This window comes from Mastigoproctus giganteus, chromosome 3 (assembly GCF_048544385.1).
Source record: "Mastigoproctus giganteus isolate SK-2022 chromosome 3, ASM4854438v1, whole genome shotgun sequence".
NCBI classification, from domain to species: domain Eukaryota; kingdom Metazoa; phylum Arthropoda; class Arachnida; order Uropygi; family Thelyphonidae; genus Mastigoproctus; species Mastigoproctus giganteus.
Window position 1 is genome coordinate 170,564,972 of NC_143577.1, and position 18,897 is coordinate 170,583,868.

Below are 18,897 nucleotides of genomic sequence, written 5' to 3' on the forward strand. Positions count from 1 at the left end.
AGTGTTACTCTTGTTCTTCAGATGGGAAAGGCAGCGGACTTAGGCAAGTTTGACAAAGGTCAAATTGTAACAGCCAGATGACTGGGTCATCTGGCTGTTACAATCCAAAATGGCACAGCTAGTAGGATGCTCAGTCAGCAGTGGTTAGTACCTACTGAAGGTGGTCCGACTGGAAACCCACAAACTGGTGGCAAGGTGTTGGACGACCACGGCTCATCGATGTGTGACGGCTCTCCTGGATGGTACGTGGCGACTGTGGCACAACTAGCGGGTATGCTGGTGACAGGAGTAATGTGCCACAATAGAGTATATCAAATCTTGCTGAAAATGGGGCTGCGTAGCAGCAAGCCACTCTGAGTGCCCATGCTAACCACAATTCAACGATGTCATGCTTTGGGCAATGTTCTGCTGGGATACCATGGATCCAGTTATTCATGTTCCTGGCACTGACATCTACCACCTACCTAAACATCAGCGACACCCGCCAGTGTTGTGCTACCTACCTCTGGCAGATGTGTGTAAAGTGTTAGTTGTCTGACAGCACCAGCGGTTTCCTACATCTCTGCATTATCTTCTTTGTGACAGAGAACTCTGTGGACAGAGATTTAAAAGTGTGTGGGGAGTGGTTTGTTGTGTAGTGTTATTTTCTGTTGTTTCTGCCCATTTAGCCATTGGGTCCCTATTTGGGACTCTCTAGTACGAAGAGGCCTAGCACACTTTTTTTCAGGCCGTTTCACAGTGGTTTTGCACTGTCGTAGGTGATCAAAGTGGAGATGGGTATTTGCCTAGGTGCCACCCTGACTCAAGAACATAAAAAAAACCATAAACATCGGTGGAGATGGGGGAAACCCTTGGTGCTGTCTGACCCTAAATACACTTTACACCTATCTAAACATCATTGCTGACCAGTTACACCCTTTCATGGCAACGGTCTTCCCCTCTGGCAGTGCCATCTTTCAGCAGGATAATGCGCCATGCCACACCACCCAGTTGTTCGAGACTGGTTCGCGGAACATGAAGACTTTCAGGTATTGATTGCCCTGGCTTCCAAATTTCCCAGACATGAATCTCATCGCGCATCTGTGGCTTGTGTTGGAACAGCAACTCCGATCTGCAGTGTTCCAACCACAGACCTTAGAGGAATTAAAGAATCTGCTGGTTACGTGTTAGTACCAGATACCGCAAGACACATTACAAATCTTGTAGCGTTGATACCTCGCTGGGTACGGGCTGTTTTGGCTGCACATGGAGGACCAACATCATATCAGGTAGGTGGTAATGTTTTGGCTCATTGGTGTATATGCACGGAGCAATATGGCCTCGGTCACAGACGTTCTTAAAAAAACCTTACTACTACTAATGTGCAGTAATGGTAATTCTACTCTATGTGCAGTGGCGTTGTCGTACATGCTAACTGAATCTAGGCCAACCGTACCCCTAAAAAGTTGCATAGGGTTCGAGGATCTGTTCTAGGTACCTCTGAGCAGTTATGGTATCCTTATCGAAAACATGAAGTGGGATGTGGCTCTTGAGCATTGTTCTGCCCCAAGTGAAAACTCCGCCTCCATGTCAGTGTCCCTTTCTCTAATGTTGGAGGGATGGTAACGGATTGTTAATTTGTCTCCAGATGGAGTAACGTCTAGAATCTGTTTGTAGGCTAAAGCGGGACTCATCAGAGAACAGTGCCACCTCCGCCTGCCATCTCAACAAATCACCTAAACGACGATTTTCCAACCTATTATAGTTGTGAATATTCCACCGAGCAAAGCAAAAAAAAATGGGAATTAGGTGCAATCCGTGTTTTCGTACTCGAACAAATAATTTGCATAATGTGCAGCTCTGTAAGGTGATAGCTTGATTTTGATTCGCATGCAAAGATGCCTGCTATAACAAATATTCGCCTTCAGCGACTGTTCACAATAAAATATTAATGAAATACATTTTCTGTTAATTTTGTTCAGCAGTGTACATAAAGCTACATTGCTGCACAGAAATTAAAAAAGGGAATGTGGGAGTTATTTTTATAAAACTGACTTAAAATTTATGTTATGTTTGTAGTGAAAAGGAAAACTGGTTTATAATCTGTAAAGACAATGAGAAAAAAATTAAAGTTTTAATACTCAATTGTAATCACTTTTTTACATTGATAAATTTTTTTGAAATTTGACATTTAGTCAAATTTAAACATCGAAAATGTCTTTTTTATTTCACTCTGAGAAATAATTGTGTCATTAGACGAATTTAGTAATGTCATTATATTAAAATAGCATTTTTTGGGGGATAGCTATTATTTAATGAAACCAGCTAATGATAGCAAACATAAGCTGGTGACATTAATAGTTATCAAATTTCCAAGCAGAAGGAAAAAGGTGTTTTTCCTTCTGCTTGGAAATTTGCTCATATCCAGCCAGTTCCTAAAAAGGATGACATATCCTTCCCATCCAATTACTTCTATTCTTTCTAAAGTAATGGAGAAATCAATTAACTGCCAACTCTTAAAAACTACGTAGAAACCTTCCTCTGCTAATGATTGTCAATATGGATTCCGTCAGTGTCAATGTAATACTGATTATCTACCAAAAGGTAGAATTACAGGTGCATTATGCCAACTTACTCACAAAATTACGGGAGAAAATCAGAACATGTAGGCATGGCATGCTGTCCAAACCTGTGTCCAAAGGTGTGAGAATGCTTCAAGACAATGCCCCAATTCACACTTCTGAAATTGCAACACAAGTGGCCACTTTTGGATATGAAATACTGCCCCATCCAGCCTACTCACCCATCTTGCACCATCGGACTTCTCATTTCTTTCTCTCAAATAATTTCTTTGGGGAACCCACATCCCCAATGAAGAGACTCATTTCTGCAAGTCAGTTCAAAGACCAACCTCACCACTTCTGTAAAAATGGTATCCGTAGCCTCACCCGTCAATGGGAAAAATGTGTAAATCTGCACGGTGGATATGTAGAGAAGTAACACCTGTGCCAAGAATCAACAGACTAGCACCTCTGCAGCTAGGTCAGAGCTATTTTTTTAAACCACCCTCGTAGGTCTATTAAAACTCTAGCTAATGCAATCATCATCATCATCATCAGCCATTTTCAATCCACTGCAGCAACTTTCCAGTTCTTTCTGTTTTGAGCACTGGCCATCCATTTACTACCCACAAACTCATGAATTTCATCTATCCATCTCCGCCTTTGTCTTCCAGGTTTTCTTCTAGCTCCTCTTGGATACCATTCTGTTATTTTCTTAGTCCACCTGTCATCATGTCTTCGAGCTATGTGTCCTGCCCAAGACCATTTTAGTTCTTTAGTTTTGATCAGAATGTCCTTTACTTGAGTTTGTTGCCTAATCCATGTGTTTCTCTTCTTATCTAACAGTCTGATTCCCAATATGATTCGTTCCATTCTTCACTGTGTAGTTCTCAGCTTCTCTTCCATTCTTTTGGTGAGTGCCCAAGTTTCACTTCCATAAGTCATGGTAGGGAGTATACATTGGTTCATTACTTTACATTTCAGACAAATTGGGATATTGCTCTTCAGTATGTGACTATATTTCCTAAATGCTATCCATCCAAAATTTATTCTTCTCTTGACCTTCAGCCATTTTTCATTATTACAGCTAATAACTTGTCCCAGATAAGTATATGACTCCACCTCTTCAATTACTGCTCCTTCAATCATTATTTCCCTTTCTGTGGCATACTTGTTCATCATTACTTTTGTTTTAGCCATATTCATCTTTAGTCCAAAATCCTTACTAGCTGTGCATATAACTGATCATGATTTTCCTCTAATTCGTTGGGATCGTGGCTAATGACCACAATGTCATCTGCAAATTGTAAATGGTTTAGGTACTCTCCGTTCACAGTGACTCCTTTCTGCGACCAGTCTAATCTGAAAGCTTCCTCAAGTGCAGTAGTAAACAGCTTCGGAGATATTGTCTCCTTGTTGAACTCCTTTCTCAATTTTAAATTTCCTACTGTCTTTGTCTAGTCTAATAAAGGAGGTAGCACTCTCATATATTTTCTTCAAAATCATAATATATTGGGTATCAATGCCTTGTCTTTCCAGTGCCCGAAACATTGCCTTATGCTGTATGGAGTCAAATGCCTTTTCATAATCCACAAATGCCAGGCATAATGGTGTTTTATATTCATTTGCTTTCTCCATTAGCTGTGATATTACATGAAGGTGATCCATAGTTGAGAATCCTGTCCTAAAGCCAGCTTGCTCTTTCGGTTGATTCCCATAAACTATTCTTTCTAATCTGTTAGTAATGACCCTTGTGAACAACTTGTAGATGTGGGATAGTAAGCTAATTGGTCTATAATTTCCAATTTCTGATTTATCTCCTTTCTTATGCAGCAAAACTATGATTGCATTATTCCACTGCTTAGGTGTCACACTTTTTCTAATGCACTTTGTGAAGAGCCTTGCCAGTTTTTGTGTTATGTCTCTTCCTCCCAATTTTAACTCTACAGTAACTTCATCTTCCCCCGGGGCTTTCTGATTCTTCATTTTCTTCAATGCATGTTCTACCTCATCAGGAAGAATATTGGTATGTCGTATGTGTTGCTACTTTGCAATCCATCTTCCTCACTGCTGGCATCATTCCCCTGCTCCTTGTATAATTCTCTATAGTAGTCTTCTGCTATTTGAATTATGCCTTCTCTGCTGTTTATAAGTACACCATCGCTATTCTTCAGTTTCAATATCATTTGTCTTTCTGTATTACTGCTCATGGCTGTTGATTTAATTCCTTTGTTTTCCCTTAATGCTTGTTCTACTTTTCTTGTGTTAAATCTTCTTATGTCCTCTCTGAGTCTCTTTCTAATGGCTTTGCATAACTCAGTATACTCAATTTTCTCCCTGTCAGTGTTTTTCTTGCTTTTCATTTGTCGTCTTCGGTTCATCATGACAAGTGTTTCTTGACTAATTTTTTCTTCTTTGGATTTCTTTTTCCCTATAGGTTTCTTGGGCTTTATCGCTTTCAAAAAGTTGTAATATTCCTCGTCGATATCTTGGTCCTCAGCAGTCTGCAGAAGCTCATACTTGTTCTTAAGTACTGCTTTTTCTCCTCTTCTGTTATCTCAAAGACCTTTGTATTATTTACTCGAGTCAGTTTTTTCCTTTCCTACATCTATATCAAGTGTACATCTTACCATTCTGTGATCACTTCCAACATTTACCTTATTCAGGACAGTAACATCATTCACAATATATCTTCTGTTAGTGAGGATGAAGTCGATTTCATTAGTAGTTAATCCATTTGGACTCTTCCATGTCCACTTTCTGTTCACCCTTTTCTTGAAAAAAGTGTTCATTACTGACAATCCTTGAGATTCTGCAAATTCCACAAGTGTTTCACCTCTTTCATTTCTTTCACCAATTCCAAAATTTCCTATTGTTCCCCTTTCTGCGCTGTTTTGTCTTTTTCCAACCTTAGCATTGAAGTCTCCCATAATAATAGTGTAGTGGGTTTTATGCTCATCTAGAAGACTCTCAATTTCGGTATACATTTCTTCAACCTCTTCATTATCATGGCTCGATGTTGGTGCATAAATCATTATAATCTTTAGCTTGTATCTCTTAGAAATCTTGAGTATTAGTCTTGACACTCTTGGTGATGTACTTTTGAATTCCAAAATGTTGTTTGTAAAATCTTTATGGACCAGAAACCCAACTCCACCTTCACTCCTTTCACTGTTTCCATTGGTGTACAGCAGATTTCCACTTGATAAACTTATAAGTGATTCATTTCTTCTTCTTGTTTCAGCCAAACCGATGATATTCCAATTCACATTTTCCAGCTCTAATATCCTGTCTTCACCAATGAGTGTTCTTACGTTATAACAGGCCAAGTTCAGTTTCCGTGCATGGCAGCCTGGTTGTACCCAGAGATTCTTAGCACCCTCTGCTTCTACTCTGATCCTCTCGTTGCCGTAAGAGGGAGAGTGAAAGCTGCTGGGGACTGAGGGCCATTTGTTTCGTTGTGCTTTCATGTGCTGGAGGGTTTGGTCTTTTCCTCTTCACGCTGACCAGGCGTCTTGAAGAGAACCACTCTACATGTTCGTTGCCACCTAAGTGACGTAACAGGGCTTACCAGGGCTAATGCAATATAGTATGGTAAATAAGTAATAAGAAAGCAAAATAAAAAAACCACATTTGTTTCTGGGAGCTCAAAATTTTGACTTCATAATTCTGAAACTCGAACCCAGTAATGTTAGAAGTGAAAAAGAAAAGACTAATAGGACACCCAGCAAACATATACCTACCCTGTTACAGGCACTCTCAGGCTTATATAATACTCGAATTACAAAAATTCGACTTTACGCAAGTTTTTGCCAGGAGGTGCCAACTTTAAAAAATTACGCAAACGTATTCTGCATCCTGTAGGAAAAAATGGAGGTATTGTGAAAATATCATAATGTGAATCCAATAACATTTTTTTTGGTAATTTGTTCGAAGACCTCGGAAGTTGAAATTTTCGCTATATAACTAAGCTATTTATCTCTCTAAAAGGTCATTTTTATAATGGAAATTGCACTACAATTTCGTCAGCTTTATAAGAATTAATTTTGAACACCTTTGTGATATTTTTCTAAATACATTTCTGGAGGTCACAACCAAAAATCAATAAAAACAATTTGTACTTTCCAGTTTATTGGGCTTTTTTGTTAGATCAATCTATTATAAACGGGTAGTAAACTCGATCTTATTTGATTTGCAGTAATACTGATAACTGAAATTTTGTGGGTTTTTACATTACGGTATTATAATGAAATGAGTTCCCGTTCACTGAAATCTTCAATCATATAAAAAATTTTCAGAGACTTCTCTTTATTCGTATTTAATTACAATGGTGAAGGGACCAACAGAAAGTGTAAGTGCTGGCAGTGCTATGAAACAAAACAAAATTGATTTAGAAATGAAAATGTTTAATTAAGAAATATGAAGCAGGACAAAGTTTGTCACCTATTGCACAGAATTAGGACTCACTGCTTCAACAATGAATACTATTTTAACAGACAGTGCGCATATAAAAGAACATGTTAAAGGTTCAAAGTGATCATAAAACAGCATTCAGGTGCTATATCGAAGATGGAAATCTATTAATATGGATGAAAAATGAGATTCAGAAGCAAGTGCCCCTGAGTCCAATGGCCATACAAGAAAAAGCAAAGTTTCATTCATGAAGATAAGGATAAGTACGGCGAACCCCAAGCCAAGTTTGTGGCAAGCAATCGGTGGTTTAATAGGTTCAAGCATTGCGCATTAAAGTATGCAATGAAGTCGCCAGTGCCGATTCTGCAGCTGCAGAGAAATTTTGTGATGTGTTGGGAAAAAAACCCCGTTTTAATCTGCACAGCCCTCAACTTCCATAGTGGCATGCTTATCAGCTGGATAGTTAATTCTGGGAATGATGCTCGAAAGGTAAAACTTGCTGACATTATGCCTGTCTCCTCTCTCTTTTTGAAATTTTTGTAATTTTATACACTTTTGTTATTTTTTCTGCACTTATTAAACAAAAAAATTGAATTAATAATTCTATTTACATGTTCGTTGAACATTTCTTTTTTGCTTCATTCAAATTTGCGAGTGCTGCATAAGCATTTAGGGAAATTCCGATTTACATAAGAGTTCTGCGGAATGCAATCCTTACATAAGTTGGGGAGTGGTTGTATTGGCAAATATAAGAGTAAAGAATCTTCTGAATTATATTTATCGATATAAAAAAACATCAAATATAAATTTAAAATAAGAATATTTATAAAAGGTCAGGGGGAGAGGGACAGAATGAGTGAATGATGGAGAGATACACACATACCACACCATAAAAACAAATTCTGTTTGCAAATAATGTTCAGCAGACTTTCTAAAAATATTTACAAACCATTAAAAATTTCAAAAATGAAGGCAACTATTTATCTGTTAGAGCAGCAAAATATATTTTTTATTTTATTAAGCTTTGTCAAGCCACCTGTTATATAAGTTCTGATTTTAATAACACCCTCCAAGAAGTCCAAATTTTGTCCATTGCTCTACCAATTTGAGACAGAAGTGATATAAACTGGAAGTTAAATAATTTATAGCCAGAAAACAAAGTTATCAATGATATTATCTGGATGTGATGGAGCATTCACCATAGTGCAATGGTCTTAATTGAGTAATATCAGAAATATAGATGTTTATTAGTTTTATTTCCAACAGTTTTTAAACTGAAAAAATTTCATATTTTGCAATAATTTCGAATAAATATATATATATACTAAAAATACACACCATACAGAGTACATATTTTCTTAAAATTAAATATGCATTTACATGACAGTAATCTCTGTAAAATTTGGCATTTTATAGTTTCATAATTCAGAAATATTAAGAAAGTAATCCAGCATCATATATTTATTTTTGAGAATCCATGAAAAAAAAAAAAAAGAAAAAAGAATGAAAAAAAAAAGAAAAAAGAATGAAAAAAAAAAAAGTGACATTTCTTTCTTTATAAGATACTTGCAGAACTACTTTGTTCTTTAAACTGTTTTGGATCCAGCAGCATTTAAAGTGTATAGATAGCGCAATGGTCCTAACTCGCACAGCAGAACAAACTTGACTTTGCAATAAGTTTCTCTAGCATTGGTTAACTAAGATATGACAGCCTCTTTCAGGGTTAGCTTGTCTCTCATTAGACAGTAGGTAATCTCTACTGACAAATGCAGACAATAGTTGTAAAGGAGTTGTTCGATGTGAGCTGTCGTTTGATATACAAAATCAATATTCAAAGTTGTAATGTAGCTGAAGCCGTGTTGAAAGTATGCAATAATAGGGTAAAGCCTTACAAAGCAAGTTTGTTCTGCTGTGAGAATTAAAATTATTGCATCATCCATGCAGTTTAAATCAATCCTACCAGCAAAAACAGATGAAAGGGCAAGACAGTCAGTATATATGTTTACAGATACATTTGACTGTGTCTAGTGCTTAATATTCATTGAAATGTGCTTCTCTAGAATTGCTCAACCCCTAGGCATCATCTCTCTCTCTCTCTCTCTCATGCAAAAAAATTTTAAATTGTGGCACATCTCAATTCCTTAGATTACAAGATTTTAAAGAGTCAATGGCATTACATTTAGGAAATAATGCTTTCACAATTGGTTTTATTTATTTTTTTTTAAGCGAATATGAAAAATAGCAACAAATGGTGAGGCAAACCTTTACATATACAAGAATGCCAAACTCAAAAGATTGTCTAATTTCAATATTCACACCTTTAAATCTGCAGAACCATACAAAATGTACAAAAACCATCAAGATTGTTTTATTATCACATTAGATAATGTTTTAACTTTAACTTACTGACTGAAAATGGAAATATTAATTAAACCTAAAGATGCTAAAATTATTTTTGCAAATTATCAAATTTTTTATAGAGGCATTTACTATAATAATGTCAAATGTATTCTACTAAAGTAGAATACATTTGACATTACTATAGTAAATTTGAAACGTACATTTGAAATTTTTTCCATGCAGTTTAAAAATTGCATGGAAAAAATGTATTAGAAGGTGGAGGAGAGGCAACTATTCCTGGGTTCCTTGCTTACCAGACTAACAGAGTTGACTGTTGATAAACCATCACAGCTCTCCAGGGCACGACTGAGCTATCCTTGTCTACTATCACAAGTGATTATGAACCAGCATGTCATTGCAGGAATGCACTGTTTATCATGTTTTGCACTGGATGCCACCTGGGGTACTTCTTGTATTTGGAGAGGTTTTTGTCTTGTCTACGTTACTGTCTATTGTTTATAGTTAATAATGAAACAAAACATTAACAATAATAAATAATAATAACAAAATAATAATAAATAAATAACAAAATAATAAATAAATAACAATAACAAATAATAACAATGAATGCAATATTATACTGTTGTTATTTCACACAATAAAAATTATTACTTTTTATGATAATTAAAAAATTGGGGAAAGCCAATTTTGATACCTTGTCTAGGTACCAAAATTGGTTACTATAGTGCCATAATTTTCATTTCCAAAGTATTTTAAGAAGTCATTACATGATAAATTTCTGTCCTTTCCTTAAGGCAACAATCACACGCTATTGTGCTGATGACATTTTTCTGGCTTTAGCAGCCACTTCCAATAACATTAGTCTTTTAAATCCATCGTGTATAACTCAAGAACTTGCTGATGACTTCTTGGGTTCTACTGAATTTTTTCGTTTGCATCAGTTCCTGAGACAATACTTGGTGTTTGCCTTTCCACAATACCTTTTTTCTTACAAGTTAGAATTCCAAACTGAAGTAATTTAAAGCAGCCCCCCCCCCCAAAAAAGATAAATTCAATCCTCAGTTTAGTCTGAAAATACCACTGGTTCACTCCTGAAAAAAAGAGCGTAAACCATTTTATTTGAAGGTGGGGGAGACCAGCAATAATAACCAACAGTCAGTGCTTATGTAGAAATTGTAGAAATGCAACACAAACTGCCAAATGCATGTGTATTGAAAGGCAAACAAATACAACTGCTGTTTGTTTTTTTCCCTTTCTTCAAACAAAATTGGCCTATGTTCATTTCAGAAGTACAGCGATGACATTTATACACTAAATCAAAGATGGGGAAAACTTTTCTACTGAGAAAAAAGTGGCCAATCAAGCAAAATTTTAAATTCAAAAATTTCAGTCAATATAACAAAAGATAAAGGCAACAAACTGCTTAACCTAAAAATAAGTGAGGTGGAGATCCCAATCATGGGTGTTGGCACGATATTTTGCAAGGTGGTGCATGTGGAAATAAATTTTTTGTTCACCAAATTTTGAATACATGCAATATTTTAATTACGTCAAGTCTGACTGATTTCCATGTATAGTCGAGCAAACGTCTTGTGATTGGTGGGAGAAGGCATGTATTTTGAAAGAAAATTTATTTTTTAATGTTTCAATAAATTAATGAAAAAATTAAAAAAAATTTTTTTTGTGTGTATTACTTCGAAATCCAAAGGTGCACCATGCTGACAATGCCCATACCCCAATGCCTTTTAATTGAAACACCCTGCATAAATACACATGCACAGGTCCATTTCTCAATATATGAAAGTTTAACTTATATGCCAAAAGCTAATACTTTCTTGTAAAAAAAAAAATCAAAAGATTTGAATGGAGTGGTGCCACCAGTGCCAAGGCTGGATAGATAAAATACACAAGTGTAGCCAAGTCTTGATTTACACCTTTTTGCACCAATGGTAGGATGAAAGTGTGGTGTGAACCTTATGAAGCCATGCTGTTGTTTGGTTTTTAGGAGCATTAGCAACTAAGGCCATATTGCTCCGGGGATATGTGGTGGTAATTTCCTGACCTTTCCGCATCCTCCGTATTTGGAGGTCACGGGCTCGAATGAAGCCATGCATCCAAATTGTCTTATATCCACCACTCAAGCAGCTGTAGATGGTATCATGGTATGGAGAATGTTCTGTTAGTACAGACTGAAGGTTGTGTTACCTGCAATGAATATCCTTATCTCATACTAGACAAACTTCATCTTCATTTTACCCAGATTGTTTCTTTCAAGATGACAACACAACTATCCACCATGCAAGATTTCTAGCATCTACTTTAGCCAACTACTTCTCCAAATCTGAATCCAATTAAGAACTGGGATATGATGGAAAGGGCAATCGAGCTTCACAGTTTCTACCAGCCACAAAGTTCTCTACTAGATACAACAGCTAAGAAATATCCTGATGGGAAAATGGTCAAATCTGAAGTTAGACTCCTTCAGGCACCCAGTGGAATCCATGCACAATGTGTATGGGATGTAATTTGGGCAAAAGGTGGCCCTACTAGAAACTGAAGGTTTCTTGGCTCATAAGTCTATCTGTAACTGCATATATACAGTATATCTTCAGAAATGCTACATCAAGTAATTCAGATAATTGGACTCTTCAAGCAAATATCAGCTTATAAAATAACAGATTCCTTCTTTGCATATAAACAAAACAAATTCTCTCTGATAAAATCAGAGTTCTATACACTTGCAACTTGAAATACAAATGAAATGCATAAGAAAATTATAAAATATATAAGTGTGTACTGCACTATTATTACTGCTTATTTACAGACTGAAATGTTGCTTGCACATTATGGTGGAAAATTATGCAGAAAAAGTAAACCTGATAGTTATTTAAAAGATGTTAAAAGAATAACAGAACAGCCTGATATAAACAGCATTCTACAATGAATTCCTGAAATAACTGGAAAGAAACTTTTGATGAGATTCAAATTAAGATTACCAATAAGAGAAACAAGCTTCATTTAACAAAATTTTAAACTAAATAAATATTGAAAATTTCCTAAGCTCTTGTAATTCCCTTGGATTACAGGTGCTTGAGAACTGAATTGAATGAGAGCACAATTGAATGAGATCAAATCACAATTAATAATTATTACCAGTGTAGAATTAATAATATGCCTAAGCTTATGTACACAAACTGTGCGTTATGAAATCAATAATATATCATCTAATTCATCCTTTTGTTGTTTAGAATAAAAAAAAAAAAAAAAATCTATAATAAAAAACTAATATCTAATAAAAAAACATCATTTTTATAAGATATACATATCTTTTCGAATTAACCAAGAACCAGAATTCATGCTCAGTTAAAGTGGACTTTCATGTAATATCATATTTAAAGAACAAATAATATATCAAATATACTAATCTCTAAAAATGACTAGATAAACAGGACTAGATAATATGATATTAAATAAAAAAAGAAATGTTAATACGCTCTTTAGCATTTGAGCCTTTCCCAAGTGATGAGTGAAATCAACTCTCCCCACCTTCTTCACTCACTCTTTGAAGCCTAACAAAAACTAATTGAAATTATACATTAATATATTTAATAATTAAGAAAGTAAAAGGGTTAATTCAGTAACTATATGTACATTATTTCACAATAAACACAGTCAAATATTTTCACTAGCAATTGTATCTAGAGTACTACAAAGACATTCCCTATAAATACATGCCATTCACTAAGTAGTCAGCATCATGTACTAAAGAGTGTCCTCTACGAGCCAACCGGCGGCGAATGGTTCTCATGCGACAACCAACCAAAACAAGTAAAAGGGCAGTTATACACAAGCTTAATGTCAAAGCTAATATTGCACTATTAGATTCTTGAGAACTTCTATGACTAGATTTCTGAAGCTCAGTCATGGTCATTCCTTCTTCAGGTAAATTATCTATATTAGAATATGAAGGTTGCTTCACTGCCAAAATTCCATGGATTTTTGCAGCAGATTTTATTTCTAAAATGTCATCTTTGGGAATCTCTGTAGACATCTGCTGATATTTCACACCTACAGAATAATAAATCGGGAATTAGAATGGTGATATCTCTTAAAATATCAAAAACAATGTTTCGAGTTAATAATGTTAGAAGGAAATGAATATAAAATGGTAATGCAATCATAGCTAACAACTTCTGACCTTCAAAAAGCTGAAGATTAGGTAACTGTAAGCAGGAGAAAAAAAGGCTTTTGGGCTAAAAAAAAACAGGAGATTTTTGGTCAAAGCATGCAAGGACACAAGAAATTTTTTTTTATAAATTGCAAGAGACTTTTTAAAATTCACGCTGCACTAGAAATTAAATTTCACCGAAAACATATTTTCAAATATTAGCTTATCGAGAATTTTTCTACCTCTGGATTTCTGTTTGGAATTTATGGTTTTATTAGCACGTTAGCGACCACCTCTGCTAGACATTAACTAATTTTGGTTGTTTTGAGAAAGATACTTTTGAAAACCTTGCACTGTGCAAAAATGTTGAGTCAAAGTGTTGTTCATAACAATGGCCCTACTGTCTATACCAGCGTTTCTCAAACCGTGTTCTGTGAAAAATTGTAATTAATAATTAAAAAAAAATAAAATAAACAAATTTTGCATATTTGTAGCATACACCACTTTTGTACATTATAATATTTAACAGAATTCTTTTTCGGTTATTAATATACTGGCATAGACTAATAATCAAATAGACCATGGAACACTATTTTGGCGGGCTCTGCATAGTGAAGTATACGTAGCGGTAATGACACCTATGAAAAAGCAGCAATGTAGCGATCTAATATGCTATTCGCATGCGATTTAGCCTGGAGTGCACAGGTTGAAGGAGTTGGGTGAACTGATATCATAACTAAACTCACTTCCTCGTATAATTTTTTTTTGATAATTATTAGTATTTTGAAATATTATTATTAAAATGTGACCATGGATTTGTGGTTGAAAAAAGGAACTTTAAAATGAGAAGCAAAGTACTACCAGTAGTGCAACTGTGGTCGATGAAAATGAACACAATACTGTCACACTTCAAAATGAGAATGAACAATCACAGCCTTTTGTTCCCCAAAAATCCGAAGTGAGAAAACAAGAACAGACTAATAAAAGACCAAAACGAAAGTATGACAGTTATTTGAATTTCGGCTTTACATGTGTTGGAAATAAAGATGCTCCTGATGCACGGTGCATCAGGAAATATTAGCACACAGTTCTTTGGCTCCTGCTAAACTTGTGTTTCGTGAGTGTTCCATGAATATGTTGTGAGATGAAAAGTATTCCATGAATATATTGAGATGAAAAGTGTTCCGTGACTAAAAAGGTTTGGGAAACGCTGGTCTATACTGAGCTATCAAGAGCATATCCAAAACTTCAACAGAACGATATCTGAACTCGGGTTTTGTTTTTCTCAGCAAGGTGAGAAAAACAAAAAAACAAAAACTTGGCATAATTTTTGTTTTATTTCAAGCTTCCTTGTGCACTTGTTAGTTCCCAACCAAGCACCACTGTACATCAATTTTTCTTTACACAATAGCGCCTGGTAAGTTCTCGCACAAAATCTATTACTTTATCTTTAATGACACCAAGAGGTACTGAAAACTTGTCCAGAAAAAGTTTTAAATTTGATGACATTTGTGCTACCCTGGCATTTATAAGAATCACTTTTCAGTGGGAACTCGTATGCCATGATCATATGCAGCTTACTTCCTCACTGAGCCCAAGAACACGATCTTCTGTTGTTCTAGAATCTCCACAACCTTGGGGCAGTAGGAATGGCTAAGTCATCCTTCACTCTTAGTCTGCCATGGTAATCAATTTCCGAAATGGAAATGAAAGATCAGAAAACTTTAAAATAAATTTTCACATAACGTTTCTCAAAATATCTAGGAGTAACGGCCTTGGTAGATAGATGCTATGTTTGGATTTTAATTATGTTTGGATGCTATGTTTGGATTCAGTTTAGGATTGCTTTCACCAGAAGTTTGAAATTCAGAAGTCTTTTTTCTATTAGTTACAATTTGCCTTCTTTTAAAATGTATGGATCATGACATGGATTTGAACATGAGTCAGTGTACTCAATACCCAATGCTTGTACTTTCAAATTTGGTAACACTGGCTTTTCTCACCACTTCTAATATCTTCTTTAAGTAGACTTGTCAAAGGCTTCCATTGTTCTTCCAGTCTAGTTACATATTTAACCAAAGACAGCCAGAGTGTATACACATTCTTCAAAATCGTTTTTGCTTCAGATGCAAGCAGCATTAACTGAAACTGTATTCTCCATCTTTCATTTTCATTCTTCTTTGTAGACAGTAGTGCACCAAATATTTATCCATTTTCACAGCAAGGAATGCAGTGCCCTTTTCAGCATGCAAATTAAAAAAACGACAGAGACAGCATATTATTACTAAGTGCTCAATCTCCTATTTCAATACCTTTGTATTCCAGGCTTCAAGACTACTGTAACAGGCACAGTATCAACATTAAGCATCAGGCAGTTTTTTAAAGGAATCACACACTGGCTTTCAGGTTGTTCAGAAGGTTAGGCCCAGTGATGTATCCTGTACAATCACCTTCAAATGCTGGCACTGAGTGTAAGCTGCTTGCGATTTGAAGATTTTTTTTTTTTTTAAAATAGAAAAGTCACCATCTGTAGCAATCAAAAATGGCCCATTTTTCAGAGCCACTGCTACCTCTTATTACCCTTATCTGTGCAATTTCACTTAACAATGCCTGTTTTTATTCATCCACAATTAATAAGAAATAATTCCACAATTGGGAATTATTTCTGAACAATGCACCTACACGATCAGCACAACTTAGATTATGTTCTATGGCAAAAGATGCAAATAAACATTCAGCATATATATATCATCATCATCATGAAATGCTAGATCTGTTTTTGCATTTCTTTCAATGCATTGCACACAATGTCCTTATGCTTATTTGTTTGCAAATGTTAAATTACATCACATTTTCCACAGCTTGAAATTCAAAATTCATATTCACACACAGTATAAAGGAGTTACCATTTTTAAAAGTTTACAATCTAGGGCAGGGGTTCTTAACCTTTTGCTTCAAGCAAGCAAAATTTTGCAGCTTACAATACACGTGAGCACCACATATTAAAATATAGATTTTTTTTATTAAAGATTAAAAATGCATTTTTTAAAGTAATTTTTGGATGTATTGTGCATACAAGAATTATATTTCTCAATTAAAAATTTTGGGCGCTAATATTTATTATCTTATCAGTGCAAATCTTGACTTTGAAGAGATGATGCTAAACCTTTGAAATTAATTTAAAATTTTTTTCCAAATGTGACGTCAACAATCTTGTCCATTTTTGTTATTGATATTGTTCATTAATGAAAAAGCACTTTTGCATGTGTATGTTGACCCAAACAAAGAAAGTACTCTTTGTAAGAACGCTTCTCTTTATAACAAAGGAAATTTTTTGCAATCGGAAAAACCCCAGAATTTTACAATACTTTTGTGTTGGAAAAGAGATTTTAGAGCTAAAGACGACTGCATATCAACAAGTTCTAACTCAGCAGCTGCTACTTCATTTTGACTGAAAATTTGTTACAAGTTAATGATTTCAAAATTTCTGTAATTTATCATTAATTCAAATCTTTCTTGGAATTGGTCACTAAGGTCTTTGATTACATTCATTACAAACATTGGGCACATCTCAGCATTTCCTCCAGACATTTTTTAAGAGGAGGAAAATTAAGCAAATTTCCTTTTAAAACTTGATTCTGAAACACAAAGTTTTTTCTCAAACACAATAATCTCCTCGTATAAAACTACCACAGATTTATCTTTTCCCTGTAGCCTCAAATTTAACTCATTTAAATGGCTGAAGATGTTCAACCACGAATGAAAGTGTAATCTTGAAATCTTCAGTAAAAATTTCATTAAAAAGGTTTTGTTTATTGCTTTCTATTAGAAAAGCTTTTAGTTCTTCAAACACCTCCCAAATTCTGACGAATGCCTTTCTACGACTGAGCCAATGAACTTCTGTATTGGTAATAAGATCAGAATGCTATGCTTGAAGATCTTCCAAAAATATTTTTAGAAGTCACTTAATTTAGGAATTTAGCAGTAAAATGGTTAATTGACTTTAACAATGACTTAGAGACATCCTATAATTTCTTTTTGATCTTTCATTCATGAACACAAAGCTTCAATATGAATCAAACAGTGATAATGCACAAAATTAGATATCCTATCATGGAATGCACACCATCGGTATCAATTGATAAAAGTTTACTCAAATCGATTTTGTGCACTGTGAGGAATTTCATATGTGCATCATATACATCTTTCCCAGTTGTATGACCAGTAAGCAGAAAAAGGGCCAAAAAATCTTCTTCACAGCTGCCATCATGTTGAATAAAACGAACAAAGCAGGGGTTGTGATATGCCCAAACCATCAGTTGACTCATCGTGCCAGTGAAAAAAATAAACAACTTTCGATTCTACCTAATAATTCATTGAATATTATATCTACCATTTTATGAACTCGATTTGAAACTGTATCATTATTCAAAGGAATATTTTTGCCGGAGCTAATCAAGGCAGTTTTCTGTTTTTCTGGTAAGACGCTAGCAAGCACTTCTACTGATGACACTACAAATTTTTTTTATTATTTCTCCACACCTGCCATAATAAGCAAATTACACCAGTTCGATTACAGGTAGTTCTTGATTTTACGAGTTAATTCATTCCTAGTGCACACTCGTAAAGCAGGAATTAAATCCCATAGACCGCACACTCGTAAAGCAGGAATTAAATCCCATAGACCGCACACTCGTAAAGCAGGAATTAAATCCCATAGACAATGTTAAAAATGGGGGTTACATTTTCAACAATGAAATTAGTTTATGTTTAAACAATGATTGATTTATACAAAGAAATGAAAACATAGCCTGAAAAATCAAGCAAATTATAATAATAGAGAAATTATTTACGACTTACAAATGTTAAAGAATTTTTATTCTTCATCATCATCGACTAAATGCACACTCGTTGATCACTCATTGTTGGCTTGGCACTCATTGATTTGTAGCACAAGGAGTTGTCTTCTTCAGAAATGCTTCAAGAGGCTTTTATTTCCAAGAAAATCTTCTCTTTTCTTTATAAATTTCAATAGCATGTATAAGAATTTAACAGAATGCACAAATTGCAACTAACACGATTTGTGCAGAGTAACAAGTTTATGAAGCTTAAAAAAAAAAAAAAGGAATGAAGAGAAGATTCTGAAAATTTATTTATGTTTTTTATACAATTGAAGATTTCAGTGAAGGGGAAACTCATTTCACCATAATAACGCAAAAAACCACACAATTCCAGCTATCAGTATTTTCACAAATGCAAGAAAATCCAGCTTACTACCTGTTTATAAATGCTTGCAGTAACAGAAAAGCCCAATAAACCGGAAACCAAAATTTGTTTTTATTGTTTTATAGTCATGACTTCCAGAAATGTTCTTTAGAAAAATATCACAAAGCCGTTCAAAATTGGTTCTTATAA

At 34.9% G+C, this 18,897-nt stretch overlaps 1 protein-coding gene across 1 annotated transcript in view; it reads right to left on the bottom strand.

Moving 5' to 3' along the window:
* Positions 1–12,677: 12,677 nt before the first annotated feature.
* LOC150088407 (uncharacterized) overlaps positions 12,678–18,897 on the bottom strand; it is a 141,712-nt gene continuing 135,492 nt past the window's right edge. Inside the window, exon 9 of the mRNA XM_090369496.1 lies at positions 12,678–13,382. Within this exon, the coding sequence (XP_090225622.1) occupies positions 13,036–13,382 (347 nt within the window). The 3' untranslated portion in view covers positions 12,678–13,035. The remainder of the gene's footprint in view (positions 13,383–18,897) is intronic.